The sequence below is a fragment of the Mycetomoellerius zeteki genome, unplaced genomic scaffold (genome assembly GCF_001594055.1).
Source record: "Mycetomoellerius zeteki isolate Tzet28-1 unplaced genomic scaffold, Tzet1.0 scaffold471, whole genome shotgun sequence".
Taxonomy (NCBI): Eukaryota; Metazoa; Arthropoda; class Insecta; order Hymenoptera; family Formicidae; genus Mycetomoellerius; species Mycetomoellerius zeteki.
This window is the reverse complement of record NW_017257470.1, coordinates 755,515-774,712: the sequence shown is the minus strand read 5'-3', so window position 1 is coordinate 774,712 and position 19,198 is coordinate 755,515. Positions and strand designations below refer to the sequence as shown.

The 19,198-nt window shown below is 34.9% G+C and overlaps 1 protein-coding gene across 7 annotated transcripts in view; it reads right to left on the bottom strand.

The window, feature by feature from the left end:
* Nucleotides 1-6,480: 6,480 nt before the first annotated feature.
* LOC108727196 (syntaxin 1A) overlaps nucleotides 6,481-19,198 on the bottom strand; it is a 50,609-nt gene continuing 37,891 nt past the window's right edge. The window contains exons 8-11 of one of the 7 annotated variants that reach the window (XR_001936834.1): nucleotides 17,159-17,269; nucleotides 9,091-11,827; nucleotides 8,171-8,226; nucleotides 7,825-7,900 (exon numbers count right to left, since the gene is read on the bottom strand). Coding sequence is in view for 1 of the 7 variants with exons in the window: in XM_018455195.1 (XP_018310697.1) it covers nucleotides 7,820-7,900; nucleotides 18,260-18,370 (192 nt within the window). In the remaining 6 variants the exon portion in view is untranslated. Of the gene's footprint in view, nucleotides 6,769-7,807; nucleotides 8,227-9,090; nucleotides 11,828-13,776; nucleotides 13,943-17,158; nucleotides 17,270-18,259; nucleotides 18,371-19,198 lie in introns of those variants that run through there. The other 6 variants (XR_001936835.1, XM_018455195.1, XR_001936833.1 and 3 more) reach the window with 6 other exon arrangements.

The window sequence follows — 19,198 nt, the reverse complement described above, 5'->3', positions numbered from 1 at the left end:
TTTTTTTAGTTTAACGTATGTTTTTCTCATGTTTTCTCCCGCGCACACATTTTTGTTTCTTTCTCTCTTTTTCTCTTTTACACACCACACACTCTCTCTTTCGCTCCTAACATATTTTATCGACTTCGATAAATTAAGTTTATCAATAATCTCACTTTGCCACGCCGTGATACGCGCGTGCGATTCTTATTTTTTTTTATTTTAACCATTTAAGATTCTTCTTTCCTGTTGTTTGATGCCACATCATCTCTCTCTCTCTCACTCTCTTGTTTTTCCCTTTTTTGTTTTTTTTCTTTTAAGACTCACGAATTACAATTTACACTTGAAATTGGAATTGACACTCATAAGGTTATTGAAGTAGCTTGTCATATTTAATAATTGCACCGACATGACATCGACCCACATATTCACGCACACCAGATCGATCCTTCCTGTCCACATGCGTTCATTTTTCTTCTTTTCCTTCTTCTTCCTCTTCCGCGTGCATTTTGTATGTCCGCGGAACTATATCGTGCGTTTGAAAATCCCTACGTAGATAAATCCGCTGCTTTTTTTTCTATTCTGTTCTACGTATAAATGCAATAAATAGCGTATGTAATGATCAAGGATGTATTTGACATACAGTCCTTATCACAAATTTTGAAGTTAAAAATGTGTTAATATTTACACTTTCTATATAAAAATAAATATTAAAACTATATACATACGAAACAGTTGTGTGAGTAACATCATATTTTTAATCAATACTTTTTTGTAATTTATTTACTGTATAGGTGTAATTATTTTTTATTCTTATATTTTAACTTAAAGAACGATAATAAATATCTTAATTTTTTAAGAAAAATTCTTCAAGCATTCGAAATGATATATGCAAAGTTTTATTGCAATTTACTGATTATTCATTCCGTAAATAAACAAATAAGTTTTTCGTATTTATTTACAAACTAATCAGGAATTGCAATCAAACTTTGCATAAATCATTGCTTGAATACTTAAAGAATTTTTCCAAAAAAAATTGAGTTTTATCGTTTTTTAAGTTGAAATGTTATAACGATAAAAAATAATAACAAATACACACAGTAAACAAACTATAAAAAGGTATTGTTGAATAAAAATACGATGTTACTCATACAACTATTTCGTGTCTATATAATTTTCATATTTATTTTTATCATAGAAAGTATAAACATTAACACATTTTTAACTTCAAACTTTTGATAGGGATTGCATGTCAGATACATCCTTAAACGATGTTTCTCCTTCTTTCTCTCTCTTTCTCTTTTTATATTTGAACTCCCGTAGTACATATTCTGGCTAATCGCGATGAATAAATATAATTTGAGAATACGGGAATTGTGTGATTGAATTTATCGTTTATGTGTCTCACGTCAACGTTGACACGTTTGGTGCACTTTAAACTGCCACGATGTCTTGCATGCACATGGGACAAAAAAAATGGAAGGAAAATGTATCGGCTTTCGCAATTAACTATCTAATGAGATGCTCGCGACATTAAAATTCATCAATACACGATTCTAACTAGGAACAGAGCCAATTTCGTGAACGTTGCTCCAGTTCGCTGCTCTTTAAGTCACCAGATTAAAAAAAAAGAAATGTTTTCTTACGTCTTAAGTGACGGTAATGATGTGACGACGAAATCGCGAGCGTGTAGAGGATTCTACAAGTGCTGAAATTCGGAAGAGATAAAATTTATACAGATTAAAGACAATGAGATTAATAGACATCTGAACGACCGTCCTTAGTCAAAGGAACGGTCCCGAACGAAGATGAAAGTCAGGATGATCGATTGACAATAACGAAGAGACGTGACATTCCTTAAATCTTTAGGCCAGATTCGTTTAACGTACAGTCAGTTGTGTCGTGCGCCGACAACGTTACTCTTGTAGAATCTCTCTCTCTCTCACTCACTCTATCTATCTATTTATCTATCTATTAATCTATCTATTTATCTATCTAGCAATAAGAAATTGACGACGATAGGTGTGTTTTTCTTTCTCTCAATTCCTATTACGAAGAGTTCGCTATAAAGCTAAAGTTACGAGATCTGAGGCTGCGTTATGGATTCCTGCAAGAGCGGATATACCAGATGATCCGAACGGACTCATCATAACAATCTGTTATGGAAATCAATTGATCCGAGAAATAAGGAGATCGCACGCGAACAAAACTTAAACAATAAATAGAAAGAAAACTCTTGCGTTTGCTTTGTGAGGTACGCGATACTACGCGATACGTTCAGTTAGGTGACTCGATGGAGCATAGAGAAATAAAATATAAATTAATACGCATATTAATACGAACGATGAAAACGTAGCTAGAAAAGAGAAGAAGACATGCTTTCGCGTCCGCGTAATTCTTTTATTCGTCTTTATCTCTTTTGATAACCAAAAGGATCTCCCTTTTTTTCCTTTTAAGTAACACGAGATCCACACGGACAAAGCATCCTCTCTTCAACGAAATCCATTGATCAGCCAAATGATAAATATCAGAGAATATTATACCTATCGACGACCGCAATAACTCGTGACAGAAGGATTATGCGATTAAATCTTACAATTAGCCATCTTAATCGTACTGGATTATAATTAGATAGTAGATCGTAACGTTTGTTCTGTCTAAACTAACAATTATTATGCTTTCTGTACAATGCAAGGTGTAATTTTAATATTTTCTTAATCATTATTATTATTAAATGTTATAATTACGCATAACGCGCATTGCACAAATCGTAATTCACCTCCTTTTATCGTCATTTTCCTCCTTTTCTCTCTTTTCCCCATTTCGTTTAAACATTAACTCATGATTTTTTGTAGAATGTTTTGCACCTCAACGTTCGTAATAATTATAATATACTCAACAAAATATTAACATTAACGTTGCCAGCACTCTGCCTGATACATTAATCTGTCGAGGAGCAATATATAGGCGCTGCCAATAATAATAATTGTCATTATTAATAGTATTTTTCTTTCTCGTCCGTCATGACATTTCTCTCTATCTACCTATCTATCTATATATATATATTTTTTAATATGTATATGTATACATATTCGTGTACAATATCGCTCATTCTTCTTCATTCCGCCAATGAGATTATTCTTTAATTATTTTTTTCCATAACATCTATAATTATATTATTGCTGCAGCTTAAGAGAAAATGGCTCCTTTTCTCTGCTTCTTATGCTCACACACATACATACACACGGACACACTGGCACACGTTCTCTCATTCTTACGTAATGTCTCTTGCTTTCTACACTTTTCATGCTCTCTGTTATTTCGTCCATATTGGGGTTAATCGTTTCGAAGATGATGCACCTTTCGCATGATTAGTTTCGAGAACCTGCGTATAATTTAACAAGGGAATTTGAGAAAATTTACAATTTGAGTTATAATCGTTTCGAATGCATGCGTTGATCTTGAAAAAACGAAAGATGACTCACGATAGTTAGAGGTAACGTGACAATAGCTTCAAAATCTATGTGCTAAACTATAAAGAAAGTTATAAAAATCTATAAAAGTAACGAATTTATTAATTGACTATTTCTACCAATTGCAGATTTAACTCAAAATCGAATCAATCATTCGCGCAACTGTATCACGTTATTTTCAAGACTAGCAAGATATACAACGAAGTTATATTTCTTAATTTTAATACAATTTCAATTTTATACAAGCAAAAGTACATGACAAAGGGATTATTTTCGCCGAGGGTGATTCGTCAAGATTTACAGAAGACGCGAAACTATCCAAGGCGAGAATCGCGATTAAGGATAATCGTCATACCCAATACCTAATGGTGCGTATCGTGCAGCACGAAATCAGAGACCGCAAACTTTATCGATTCAGTGAAAAAAAAAAACATTAGCAAAATTAACCGTCTAGAAGCAAAAACGAATTTGGTTTACGTATATCACATTATTTAAGTCTATTTTAACATCTGACGCGCCTGAACATTCGTTCTCGTTTCTGTTAGTCACATTCTTAAACGACGTCGTATCTTACGCCTACAGAAAGATACGATCGCTACACCTCGCTATATCGCGATTAATATCACACTAATTACTACTAAATAGAAATATTGGAAGAATTGATTGTTTCTCTCTCACTGAACACCTATTGGTCGAAATATCTTTTCGAGTAAGCTATCAGTAGAACAAACAACACACAGTGAATATGCAAACACCTTTTACTTAAAAAATACCCGTTATAAAAATCACATTGCTCACTTCGATACTCTTCTCATCGTGAATTAACCGAGTGATTATTCCGAAGATCATTGTATCAACAGTATTGGTTAGCTAACAGCAAATATGAAGAATGCTTAATTAAGCTTATACGAAACTAGGATTTCTAATCTAATGGTACACTATTGTACAATACCTTGCTGTTTTTATGTGCGTGAAAAGAGAATTTGAACCGTGGTTAGCCAATACTGATGCACAATATCTTAAATTACGCGCTTCTCCAATTTGACTTCACGATTCATACTCGACATACCGTTTTCTGCGAAGAAAAAACATCATCTAGGTTCTAGCTGATTCCTCATGATCGTCCGGATATAGAGAGGTGTAGAGATGTCGAAAACGTTATACTCAGAATTGACGTGATATGTATAGCCGAGGGTTAAACCGCTGGTCGAGGTAGTAGAACTTTGCAAGTATCACTTGTTGTTAGTTGCTGTTAATTTTTCCACTTAAGTAAAATCCGGTATCTCAATTTTCATTAGTAAATACCATTTATCCACTAAATATTTTAGCTCTTCACAATTTCTGTATTCAATGCTATTATTTCTCGATCTAGAATAAAATAAGATCGATATAGAGCCAATCATATTTGTTCTTTAGAGAAGAATATGTTATTTTTTAATAGAAAATTCTAAAATCTAGAATAAAATATTCTTGATGCTATTCCATTAATTGTCTTAATAAAAAGATATAAGTTAAACATAAATATTTTTCATTTAACATTAAACACCGATCTAAAGGAAATCTCTTATTCTATTCTTGCGGAAAGGAGTTTGCAGAATGTCAGTATCTTACATTTCGGCGACGAAAAACTGAGCCCGACCGGGACTCGAATTCGGAATCCCTCGTTCCGCTTATTGCTAGTCTCGTATCTAGTGTGCTACATCATAAGAGCTTCGATATAATTACATTATAGCATCATGTATACAATATCTGATAAAATACGTCAAGAATATTTTTTTCTTGGTATCAGAAATTCTTTCTGAGAGGTCGATCTCGGAGCGCAATGTTCACAAAATTTTGTTCGAAACTTGGAAGTCTTCGAGAAAGGGACACCTAAAAGTATAGCTAGAAATGACTAATAAATGAATAATTACTAATATCAATTAATACTATTTATATCACCGCGTGAGAAAATTTATTAAGAGGTGTTAGTGAACTAGCTAGACGATACAAATTTGGCGTACAAATCTTTAGTCAGCGGTTTATCTCTCGTGTATATAAACGGACATAGATTAGGTCGGCGAGCGAAATGCGTCTTTAGAATGTGACTTCGGAGTAATTTGTTCAAGATTTTCAGTGTACAAATCACAGTCAAAAAAAGTAGCTTTTCAAGCGGCATCGTACATATGTTACTTTCGCGACGAAAAGGAAAGTGATAGCCGCGAGCCGTTCATCGTCTTCGCGTTTAGAAGCACCATTGGGTGTTGGGCTCGGGTCGCAATGAAGCAGATACTACGAAGATCGCGTCGCGCGGACCATCGTTTCCGACGTGCAATGCATATCATAATGATGTCTAGTAATATTTAACAGGGACATTCGTGCGCATATTAGGGAAAGGAAGAGGGAAAACACCGGCAGTATCTTTGTGTCAGTGATCGTCCTGTCGACGATAGGACGACATTGTGTCAGAATGTCGATCGGAGATGTCGCTTGACCGATGGTGCGTACATATCTCCGATCGATAGTTTTAATTGCATTCTAGAGAGATGAGAGTGTCTCTTATTTTCTCGGCCATTTTTCATTCACGAGGCCTTCTATCGTCTATTATCTTTGCCGCGTGATCCATGAGAAGAGAACACGTAGAGGGATACGGGAAGAGAAAAAAAGACCATTGAGGACGCTCACAAGAAGAGCGAATAAGTTTACACTCAGCTTCAGCGTGACAGGATGAACAAAGGGCAAGGAGGAGAGTATTGACTTGGAACTGATTGCTAAAGATGGATCTATCGGAAAATTATCGAATTAGTACTTGAATAGAAAAACGAGGGATAATATGTTCCTCTCTCCTCTTTCCATTTTTTTTCCGATCAAACGCAACTAGCGCACTAGCTATCAGAGGAGACTTTTAAGATGAAGATGACACAACGCAGCGATGACGATGACGATGACGATGACGATGACGATGATGGTGATGATGACGATAATGATGACGATGACGAAGACGACAAGGACGACGACGACTACGATGACAATGACGACGTCGATGAACAACAATGAGGATGATAATGGTGACGTCGGCGATGATAATAACGATGGCAACGACGATCCTTTATCTCTTTGGTTTTCTTCGTGTCGAGCTGGAGAACGCGTAATAGACTGAAGGTTCTAGCGATGATAGGTGTTACGACAGAAATGCACCGATGATGGCACCTTCGACAATGACGATCTCCTTTCGTCTGATGGCGATCAGCCTCACGTATCGAAGCGATATGAGTGAATGCTGACGCTGCCGGCGGTTCGAAATTAGGTACACGATGCTGCTGGTCTTTGGACTTTTCTGAACAAAAAGATTGTCTGAGTGCATACAGTGACAGGGTAATTACCAACATAAAAATCTTATCGATTTAGAATGGCAATGTATTATCAGCCTAATGCTATTAATTACACTGGTCAACAAAATGTCGGTAACTTTGATAAAACCTACATTTTGTGCTTTTCTGTTTTTCATGTTTGATATTCAAAAAGTCGTAGCACGTCATTTTTGTGTAGTTAAAAAGACTTATGTTTTAAAAATCTAAACATGGCGAGTTCTTTCCATTGGTTTTGTATAAATGTATGAAATAAATTTTATTTTGTAGCTGTTTTATTATAAAATCATAAGGTAGATGGCTTATAAAAATTTTAAAGAAAGCTTCTATATTTCAATCATCATAAGTTGAAATCCAAGTAAAATGGATTTCTCATGTATATGTCGTTATATTATTTCTCTCATATAGTTGAAAAGAAAGAAAAGAAGAATTTTAAATCCATCTCGCGATGTAAAAGTGATTGAAGAAAAATAAAGTAGATATTTCTCTTTCTCTCTTTGTCTCTCTCTCTCTCTCTCTCTCTCTCTCTCTCTCTCAAAAATGACGTCATGATAAATATTTCAATAACAAGAGAGTTGTACGTGCTACAAAATTTTTATTAATATTTTCGTATTCAATGAACAAAAACGATTAAAAACCACTTTATTCACGTTAAAACATTTTTTTATTTGTTGACTAGTGTTATCGATAATAGTAAGTAAAAAAGTTAATTTTAAGAACTTCTGAAGTTAAAAATTATGTACACTCACAAACTAAAAGATTACAACACTTTCGATAGATTTTGGAATAAATTCACCGAGGGATTGGTTCTTACTTATGGATCCATAAATAAGAAAATCTATTTAAAAAAAATTCATTAAAAAGAGTGTTGTAACCTTTTAGTCCATGAATGTACATATCGTTGTATATTATTTTGACAGCGAGCAATAAAACGGCTATTCTTATCGTTATTTGAACATTCCCAATACAATAAAATGTCAACCAAATGTCACGCGTCCTGGCACGTACCTTGTTTGGCGTTCACAGTCCGAAATATCCACCGATGGTGGTAGCGACGACAACGCCCAATACGGCGAGGCAAATCATGATCATGATCTTCTTCTGCACTCGGCATTAACAGAGATCGTTAAAGTTTAATATAATCTATTAGAAAGCTTTCTCTGTCTCTCTCTCTCTCTCTCTCTCTCTCTCTCTCCTAACTCTCATTCCTAAATTTCTCTATTCTCACATCTATTTCCCCCCGTCCTCTCACTCTTTCTCTCTCTTCATTTGCCTCCTATTTTGTGTGCTCTCTGTCCATTGTTAATACATTACATATTACAATTACACATTACAATTGTTTGCTTATCGATCGATTATGTAGTAAAATACCTGAAAGAAATTGGCCCTTGCTCATTGCCGGCACGGATGATGCACGTTGCAGTGGCCTGCGTAAAAAATGATGCATGAATACGTAACTGTGATACATATCCGACAGAAATAGCAATTGAACGGCTGACTCTCGCAACGTGTAGAATTTCAATTTTTAAATTGCTATACTTTAACTTGCTATATGTTTTTAATTTTGATAATCTTATTTTTAATGTGTGTGTACAGGACGTCACAAATATTTAATCTCGCCCATTATTTATAAATACTTTAACTAATTGTGATTTATTCCTAAGAGAAAAACTAGTTTTTTATATTTAATTTTGAGAATTAATCGATTAAGACCCGATTTTTCATTTTCTGGTTAACTTGTGATTAGGCTTAACCTGATGGTATCCAATGAGCTTGATCCATGATGATATCATGGGTAAAGCCTATTGAGTGAGACATCAAGCATTAAGCTTAACTATGAATTAACCAAATAATGAAAAGGGGCCTAAATAAGAGAAGCGCTACTTATGGTCAAAGTTCGATGTGTTGAAATAATTTATATACATATTTAAGAATTAAAATAATTTTTAAGTATAAATGAACTTTAGAGAAAATTTTGATTTGTTTTTTGATAGAAAAAGACATTAAATTTTAATTAAGAAAAAATCACTCCAAAATTTTTTACTTCGACTGATCGAAAAATTTAGAGATGATAAAAAAGTGCGAGAAATCTGAAACGCCTTGTATATAAGTGAAATTAATCAATCATAGAATTAATACTGTTATTCTGTCCGTATTTAAAACGTAAGAAACATTTTTCGCGATATTATCAGTAATAAAATCTCGCAGTCTTTTTGTTACATCTAATACAGAGAAATGAAATAGAAATTAAAGAGATATCAGTATCAATCGGAAAAAGCAGGAATACAGACCTTCATTAATCGACATCGTTAACATCCGTTTTCTTCTAAGAGTTTCCTCTTGTTTCCGGGCAGCTTCTCTCTCTCTCTCTCTCTCTCTCAACGGTGCATCTTCTTAACAAGATTCTTTTCTAATTTATCTTATCCCGCTTTTCTCTCTCCCTGTCTTCGCAGCAAGCATATTCCGCCAAGGAAATTTATATCTAGTATCCATCGTGAATTAATTCTCGATCGAACGCACTGATGTTTCTTTTCTCTTATATCTTGTATAAAACGCGACATGAATTCTATTATTTTCGCGATTCTATTATCATTTCGTACGATCAGCGCTAATTATATTACATCTCATTTTATTCGCATCTGGTTTGTTACTAATAAACAATTTCCTTTTTGTTTCTTTCTCCGCGAGGCGGCAAGTACAATAAAGACGACAAAGAAACAAAGACGTACCATACCGCCATTCACCTATCTATGTATAACCGTTTCTTTTTTTTTACGCTGAATACATCCGAAGAGAAGAAAATTTTTATTATACTATCGGCATTGATGATTAATATTGTTACTCTTTTTTTCGTTATCTCGTTATTATTATTATCATCTGCTCTATACAAATACGATTATTTACATGTACAATGCCGCGGGCACCATTATCGTGTCGTGCGGTCTGCATTGCGACGACGGTGATGATTAAAGTTCAGGCGATCGATATCTAAGTATTCATTGGAGCATACATACGTATCGCGAAACACGTCGTTATCACGTGGATTAATGTCCCGACCGAGCAGAAATTCTCGCATCCAGACAAGGACTAAAATACGCGGGCATGAAGAAGATAACGTCTCTGTCACATTTCGCACAGAAACGATCGATCAGTTCTGGGACAAATACGGAAGCGTCGAACTCCAATTCGCGCCACCCGCACCGATTCAAATTGCCTTTTCTATCATCTAGAGCAAGCTTCTCCAACATTTTGCTCGTAAATTAAACGTCTTACTTAACGAGAGGTGAAAGCGTTTATAGTTTGCTAGTAAAGTGTTGGACAAGTCTGATCTAAAGAGTATTGCTGATTTAATGATATCAAACGAATCTGCGGCGACAACAAATAATTTACGCCGACACCAAATACCGACCTTCGACAAGAACGAAGATTGATAATGCGAAGTCGAATATTTTCAAGCTCGTTATAACTGCGTTCCAAAGGTGTTTTCTTAATCGACGTTAAGAGATCTCAATATAAAACTAGAAGAATTTAACGAACAAATTTTTTTTTTTAATTAAATTTAATATAATAGTTTTTGCCTTCATGTTTTAATTGCCTTCATCTTTCTCTATTCGTTTAAAGAACGGAGTTATGAGAGTGAGAATTCTGAATATAAAATATGCTGAGGTCTTATTTTAGTGATTCCGAACTGTTTTATGGATTGCTGACATTTAACAATTTCTCCTCCAGTGACACGGTAGTAAAGATCAATATTCGTTGGTGATAAATATAGAAAGAGAAATGAAAATCACGAATGGCTCAGTTTGCTGTCGCTGCACTTCGTATCAAATCGACGGCGAGCTTCGTCTGAAGACGATTTGAAAAAGGGCGCATGTGTTCGATCTCGTATATCGCGCGTGATTTTCGATTGTGTAATCGCCATCGTTATTGCTCGCGTCAAAACTTGAATTTAGAACAACGAAGTGGCAAAAATAATAAAACTGGAAAAAATAACAAAAGGCAGTGCGATACGCCCGAATGCGAGGAAAAGCTATCAGTTTTTTTGATGGCGATCCCCATTCCATTCCAAAGAAAACACCGACTTTGATCATTTTTCTCAACATTTCTTATCTCTACTTCTATTTCTGCGATTTAACGCAAACTTGCAATGCATGCATTTTAAACAAATACAGTATTTAATTTGTACAAGCACTATATACGTATATTTCTTTTTTAATTTCAAAAACCGTCGCTCTGCAAGGTTATACAAATTCTTGTATCGATTTCTTCTCGCAATCGGTAAGTTAGTTTCTTCGAAAGAATGTAATAAAAATTAATGTCGCGATTTTACGCGTTTTCCAACGTATTGAGGCGCAATAGAAGGAACTTGATTGCAATCTTCGCTAATAAAGTGATAGTTTGTTCTTCGTGTATCCCGTACTCATAACGCACGTTTTATCACCGTTCCTAACTTCTATTCTGGAGTTATAACGTTTGCGATGTCCATCGAGGCGTTTTTCCGGGAAATTACATCCGCACGATGGATTTTGATCACCATCACGTTTGATACACAATACATTGGTTAACCCGCGGTTAGAATAATCGTGAGAATACAAAGTAAATTCTTTACGACTAATAAACGTATAAACACATAAAATTTATTAAAATTCAATAATAAATAAACTTAACGATCTTGCGTAGATGATATCTCGAGATCGGTGATGCGTATCGCGCTGTCCGAATTTCCCGGCGAAGATTCAAGATGGACGTGGTCCGCGTTGATCTTCGTTATACGATTCTGGCTTGCCGTCGGAGAGACGAGACAAGAATGACGAATATTTCGGCAATTCAAAATACTTGTCCCGTTCCGATTTGTTCTATTATTTTTTTTCCTTTCATTCCGTTAAACTTACTCTGCGAATGTGTTTATTTCTTTTTTTCTATCGCCAATGTCGCGTGCGCATGCTTAAGCTAACTTAAACTAACTGCCAGAATGATAATCAGAATGATGACTGCTATCGTCACGCAGATCGATATCAGGAACAATTTCTGTAAAATAAAATAATTCCATGATCGCTTGAAAAAAAAAACAAAGCAAAAAGAAAAGAAAAGATGAAACGAAATGGCAGATTGAACTGAAATCGCGACGGTTTTGGATGAGCATTCGAGATGAAATTACAGTTCCGACTTCGAGCGTTTAATTATATATTAGAGAGATTCTTAATTAAAAGCATCTATAAACGCTATTTACTACGCTCGTATTCATCCAGCATTTGCCTTTCAAATATGTATTGACAATATTCTTCCGGTATCTTTTCTACATTTTATTGTTTTTATTCAAAGACTAATAGATATTAACAGAACGTTCCATACTTCTCTCTTCGCCATCTTTGAATCCATCAGATAATATGAAACTGATACTTTGCTAAGAAATTTTATTGGTTTATTAACAATTTATATACTATATATTGTTAGGAATAAATTGTAAATTTTGGATTCGGATTATTCACAAAATTTATAGATATAATCAAATGCAGAAAACGTGGAGGACATTTAATACATTTATGCACGTACATACGCGCTTCATCGAATTTTGATAAATACAATTGGGTTGGCAAATAAATTCGTTCGGTTTTGTTAGTTTAAATTGTATATACAATATTTTAGTTAAAACGAAATTTAAATTTAAAAAGGGGGTTTTAAAGCTTGAAATCGCTACTTTCAAAAAATTACTATATTTTTTGAGTTTACGTAAATTTGGTAATTTTTACATATAGAAAACTACGAGCTGAAAAAAAAACGGAAAGTTTTCTTCTCACTTTAGGCCTGTCACGTACTAAAAAAAAGTGTAAAAATGAAAAGTTTTTCCTCAAAATTCGTTTAAAAAAAAATGTTTCTACGATTTTTTGTTGCTGAGTTACTCACGGATTAAGTAAAAAAGCATTCCGACTTTGATTGTTTCTAATTCTGTTAAAAATCATCCCGCAATTAAAAAAACAAATTCTTAATTCTACATAATTAATGCTAAACTTTGCTCTATTAAATAGTATAATTGCCAATTCTTTTGAAAATAGAATATGTATAAAATTGTTTTATTCCACCCTAAAAAACCGAATGAATTTATTTGCCAACTCAATAATAATATATATAAAAGCATATCATGTAAACATATATTATATATATGTATATATATCACACATATACATAAATATACATGACAAATCGAAAAAACTTGAATCAAAGTATCGTTAAATATATACATTATTCTTCGCCAATCAATTTCATGTATCTCGAAGTACGGAACAAAAATTTTGTTACTTCTCGTCAAATAAATGGCAAATGACGAATGCGTATCAATAAAATTGATAACCGACAATCATCTCGAATTTTCTCCAGAAACTGGGTTCCACATCTTCACAGTTTTCTGCGGTTAATCACAAGCACAATTATCGATTATTTGCACAAATAAAACTGACAAGACGGATACCCCGAAACTGAGATTACCGTCGAGATCGCGATTTAAGACATTCACGATCCGGAGGAACATCGAGCGGTGTAATGAAGTGTACTTACTATTAACAAAACGAGCGGATACGATGGTGCAGATTATTACGTTAATTAGTCGTTTGTTACAGAGATTAGTCGAAGGATTATCGGCGTAAGATTACGGAGAAACGTGTTATTAGGATCGGCGCGGGACATCCATTTTATTAGCATTTCTATTTCCCTTTGTCTTTTCGGCTTAATGCGACTTTAAAGTTACGTTCACAACTCTAAACGACTTCCATGCACCATAATTCTTCCAACGTCTATTCCCTTCCTCCTACCACGAAACTTCCGATTACACTGCACATCCGATCTCATGCGTTTCTCCCCAAGTTGATCGCAACTAAGTTTCTGTATATATTATTATTGTTACTTTGCTATTGTTATATTTACTACTATTAACGTTATTATTATGACATTTTTGCTGTCTCGTTTTCCCTTTCTTTCTCTACCTTCTCTTTCAAAATTTTTAAACTCTCCTTGTTTGACACCCATACCCTTCCTTCCCTTACAAAAAACACCCCCCTCGGCCGTTTAGGTTCTTGGAAGGAACCCTACTATTATGGCGACTAGTATGACCGCCGATATTAGGATGCAGATTATGATGAAGATCATTTTCTGTGGACAGAAAAGCAGAGAAGGCCACGTATAAGGTACGCCCATATACACCTACGTCGATAAAGAATTGAAGAAATCGAAAAGAGAGAAAAAGATATAGTGAGGGTGTATCGAAATAATGTTACGCGTCGAGCCTCGTGAGTAAATTGTAAGCGACACGTAAATACGTACCTTCGAAAAATTGAAAAAGTAAAAAGAGAAATAAAATGTGGAGAATATTTTCGGTGACGGCGAAATAAGAAAGAGAAAAATAAAACCTTACAATTGTACGAGTGCAGTGGATCGGAAATAAAAATTCGAAACTCACGGAAGAAGAAGCGGTGGAAAAAAAGAATGCAAGAAGCGAGTATGTGATTCACGTGTTCGTTCATGCTGACTTGCATTACCGCATACAAGTGATAAAAAAAAAGACAAGAGAAAAATCTTATTTCTCCCAACGCGTGTCTGTACTTTTTACTTTGCTAGAAATGCTTTATTAAAAATATTTGCTTCCTCTTTAATATTAACTCGTACATAAAATGGTTAATGCGAGGGAAAAGATTTGCAATTAGTCATAAAGTAACTATTAAATTAGAGCTAAATAACGACAGTAATTTTATTGTGATGCGAAATTAAACATTTTTGCGAGTAAATTTGAAAGAAAGAAAAAACTGAAAATATGGAACCCAACGATATATATGTCTAATATTTTAATAAAATAGACACAAATGCCTTGGGAATGTCCAAAAAAAAAAATAAATTTTTGGTAATTATTTACTTCAATGGAACAAACCCCGATGACAAGGTGTTGTCAAGGTCATCATCTTGAGTAACTTTGCCTTAACAACTAAGTAGTGCTCTCTTATAGTTTCTGAGATATTTAGGTCCAAATCCACAACTCACGGTTAACTCTTAATAACCGAGGTTCAACTTATTTCCCATCTATTTCCAATTCTAGAATTAACCGTAAGTTGTGGAACGGGGCCTTACAGTTAAACTGCAATTTTAGTATCATGCATCTATATGATCTTTCACCCGAAACGAGATCCACCCTATCTCCCTGCTGGTCTAGGGGCGTCCAACTTTCCACGCGAAGTAAGATCTACAAGCATATGAAGTCGCTCCTAAGCAGGGGGAGAGATGGGCTGGACCTCGTTTCGCGTGGAAAGTTGGATACCCCTAGGAAGGAGGGAAATGGGGTGAATCCCGCTTCGCACGGAAAGCCATTACAAAATTAAATTCATTTATAAAACTTATTTTGTTAATAACTCGTTGACGAGTAGATCAAGGTCACTCAAGGTCATGATCTTGACAATATTTGTCAAGATCAAGGTTGTCCATTATTGTAAATAATTATCCTCCACTGCCCTCACTAGAATTATTAAAAAAAAAATTAATATTTTGGGTAAATCTTTTACTAAATTTTTACGGGAGTAAAACAGTATATATTATTTAAAAATAGTCATTACTAATATATGTAGTATGTAGAACATGTAGTACTGACGATAACTTTTAGGAAAGAGAGGGTGAGCTGGCTGTCAAACATAATCAAGCCACATTCCACATACAACTAATAATGCGGGTGCGTTCACAAACCATAGTTAGTCACAAATACTAAACCATTCTACCCGACAATAAAGACTTGTTTATCCGCTATCTATTTATTACATCGTTTCTGTGCTAATCTACAGAGCGCATTCATCTATCCTTGTACTATTAATCTATTCGACATCGATTACACTTCATCTCTTTTACCACGATCCTACGATGGACTTCGATCGCGGAACATACTGTCGCAAACGTAACACAAAGAATAGTGCAGTGGTAAGTAGCACGAGTGCAATTGTACACTATACACAAAATTAAAAGTCAATCACAAAAAACAAGGTTCGGATCCCACTCGATGCGAAGTGCCTGATCGTAGGTAGTATTAGAAATGAAGGGAATTATTTCAGGAGCAAAAAAGAATTTCAGCAATTTCATCTCAAATCAAGTATTTTTAGAACCATCTTTAATATTCGAATGTTTCTCAAATTTATTGTTTCAATAACTTCATATCTACACTGTCGAAAAAAACATTTAATTTATATTTTTGAGTTACACAAGATAAATTCAATTTTATAACATTATATTAAATTTAATGTATCTGCAGTAACTGAAAAGGATATTTGTGTACATATGTACATGAAATTTATTGTACTTTTCATACAATTTTATAAAATTTAGTGTACTTTCCATTGAATTTTCCTTTTTTTGTGGATATGCATAAAATTTATTAATGCATGTGAACATTAAATTTAAGTTACTTGTGACTTCATTATTTTCATTGACAACATTTAAATGTTTTTAATGTACCTGCTAGCATCCGTTACATGTAATGGAAGCAAATTTTTTTTAACGATATACGTATTACACTCGATCAAAATATCGTTAAAATCGATTCTAACTCACATACACACACGTACACACACACACATTCTGTGCCTTATAATTAAAAAAAATATTTATAGAGGTTTTTGTGTGTGTACGTTGTGTGTTTTACATACATGTAAAATATCATATTTTTCTGGACAGGTATTCTTAAATCGCAGTAAGTATTTGCTATTTTTAACATTTATCCCTCTGCGTTTCCAAGTGAAAATATTCGCTTTGAGAATTATAATGACGAGAGAGAGGTCAAAATTCTATGCGAAGACAACTCGACGCAGAGAAGAGAAAATGATAACGATGCAAAAGAAAATATTACTCTGTGATAATGTTTTCAAGTCCGCCGTCGCATTTCATAAAATTTCGAATAAATCTCTCTCGAACCCTCATTCAATAGGCACTTATTCCTTTTTGCTCCTCTCCATCGGACTTTATTCATTCGCCATGTCGTCTTTTGATGAACGCCGCCAAGCGAAATGATTCCTTATCGCAAATATACTTCAGAAGTGTTCAGTAAATCCTGAGTTGACTCACGGGAAAAGACAACTCTTCGATGGATTCCAAAAAAATTATCTCACAAAATTCGCGATGTCGATAAATAAAAGGGAAAAAACCGTATTTTCTTGATAACACTTTCAAATAAAGAATTAATAAACTTCTTTCTTAAATTTAATCACGAATTAGCAGCGTTCATGTCGATCGAGCTGATCCGAAACTCGCGAAATCTGCTCCTTGCCTCGGAAGGCTTTTCGTTTCGCGAGAAACAGATTTGTCTAGTTTCAGCTGTGTTTGGTGTCTGATGTTTTTTACCTTACGAGCCTTGGTTCGGTACTCTTCGGCTTTAATCAGCTCGCCTCGGGCCTGGCCGACGTGGTCGCCGGTCTGATTCACGCAGTACTCAATGCTGTCCATCATTTCACCCTGCCATACCACACGTGGGACAAAGGATGGAGCTCGAGATCGGGATGGACATGAGAGGAAAGAGATGGAGGATTTCGAGGTGGGACCAGGTTCGCTCGTCGAGGGGAACAACCTCGGGGATGGGTGCACCCAGGATTACATTTATGTACACATAATCGGCGAGAGAGAGAAGCAACATCCCCGCAGCAAGAGAATGCCACATTCCCAGCGTCGTACGCGCATGTATGTGCAGGCACATACACACCGTCATATTTTTCACATCGACACAGTTATACACACGTACACCCGTATTAGTATCGACAGCATAGAGATTAATACGTAAGGTTAGTAGTATGAGTAATAGTAGTAAACAGAGCAGTTGATGGACAGAGGCACACAATTAGCACACCCATGTTTCGACAGAGTACAGAGAGCGATGTATAGGTATATGTATAGGGAAGAAAAAAAGGGGGAGAGAGAGCGAGAGAGAGAGAGAGAGAGAGAGAGAGTATAACACGCATACATATAACAGCATATATATATATACATATATATGTATGTATGTATGTATGTATGTATGTATGTATGTATGTATGTATGTATGTATGTATGTATGTATGTATATAGTATAATGTAAATATGTACATTTATATATCGTTTACGAGCGCGAGTTGACACGAATCCAACGACCGACAAAGTAACACACACAATAAATAAACAGGAAGAAAGCGCCATCATTAATTGTTTACGCGTAGAGAGGCGAGTAAGTGTGGAGTAGATGTACATCGATTAATACAGATTGCAGCGAGATATGTACCAATAGAAGCGGATAACATAAGTAGAGCAGGTTCGATATAAAAGGAATGAGGAGAACGAGGTGAAAAATCAAAATGGGAATCACAAGAGATACCAAGGGTAGGGGATGCAGGAACAGTAGGAAGAAAAAAACAAGAGTGACGAATTAGACGCGAATGAAATGACTTCGAGACGTGATATCTGGGGAGGACTCACCCGTCGGGCTTTGCTTTGATACTTGAGTGCTTTTTTGGTGTCCTGCGTGGCTGTCTGCACGTAGTCCACCGCGTGTTCCACGTGGTACTCTATGCGATCTATCATCTCGCCCTAATGTGGGTAGGAGGCGCGGCGCGAATCCACACAGCGTAACACAAGGGAAGAGAGAGTGTTAGTCCTCAAGAGTAAGGCAAGGCTAGTGATTAAACTGTTCGCCACTTTTTTTCTTATTGTCATGCATTAGTTTGCACATTGGCATCGATAACGAGAAAAGTAATTATCGCCAAGAATGAGTAGCGTTTATAAAAATTACTGCCTTATAACAAAATTAAAATTAATTATTATAAAAATATTACAAGTAAAAATTATAAATTTACTTGGAATAATAATTTCAAAATTGTAATTTGTGATATTTTTAACTGCCAGTATCGTACCAAAAAAACTATTTTTCTTTATGAGGACAGTTAGTGACTATAAATTATCGAAGTAAGCTACTGCGGTAATTACTTTGTCTCACTGTGCGATAAAAGATCACTAAATTTGGACAAACAGTATCACGACAAATAACGATTAATAATATTATTGTTATTATTATTTATTAATTAATATCATACAGATAAAGAAAGCGATGAATTAAAACCTCCAATTTTTCGCGGAAAAGTTTTAAATAGACATCAAAGAGAAAACAAGTAATAATTATTTAATAAAAGAAAGATATATAAAATAAATAATTAAATTTTCTCCGAAAAATTTGAGATTTTAGTGCACTGAAAAAATTTCCCTTTGATTAGCAGTCACATAATGCGGCTCACTAAGAAATATTATTAAAGAAAAGAGGTTGTTACACTGCGTCGCGCTACGCTCCTAATTGCTTATGAATCATCGATGTATTAAAGCAATCGCGGGCAACTAATACAAAAATTATATAATTTAGGCGAA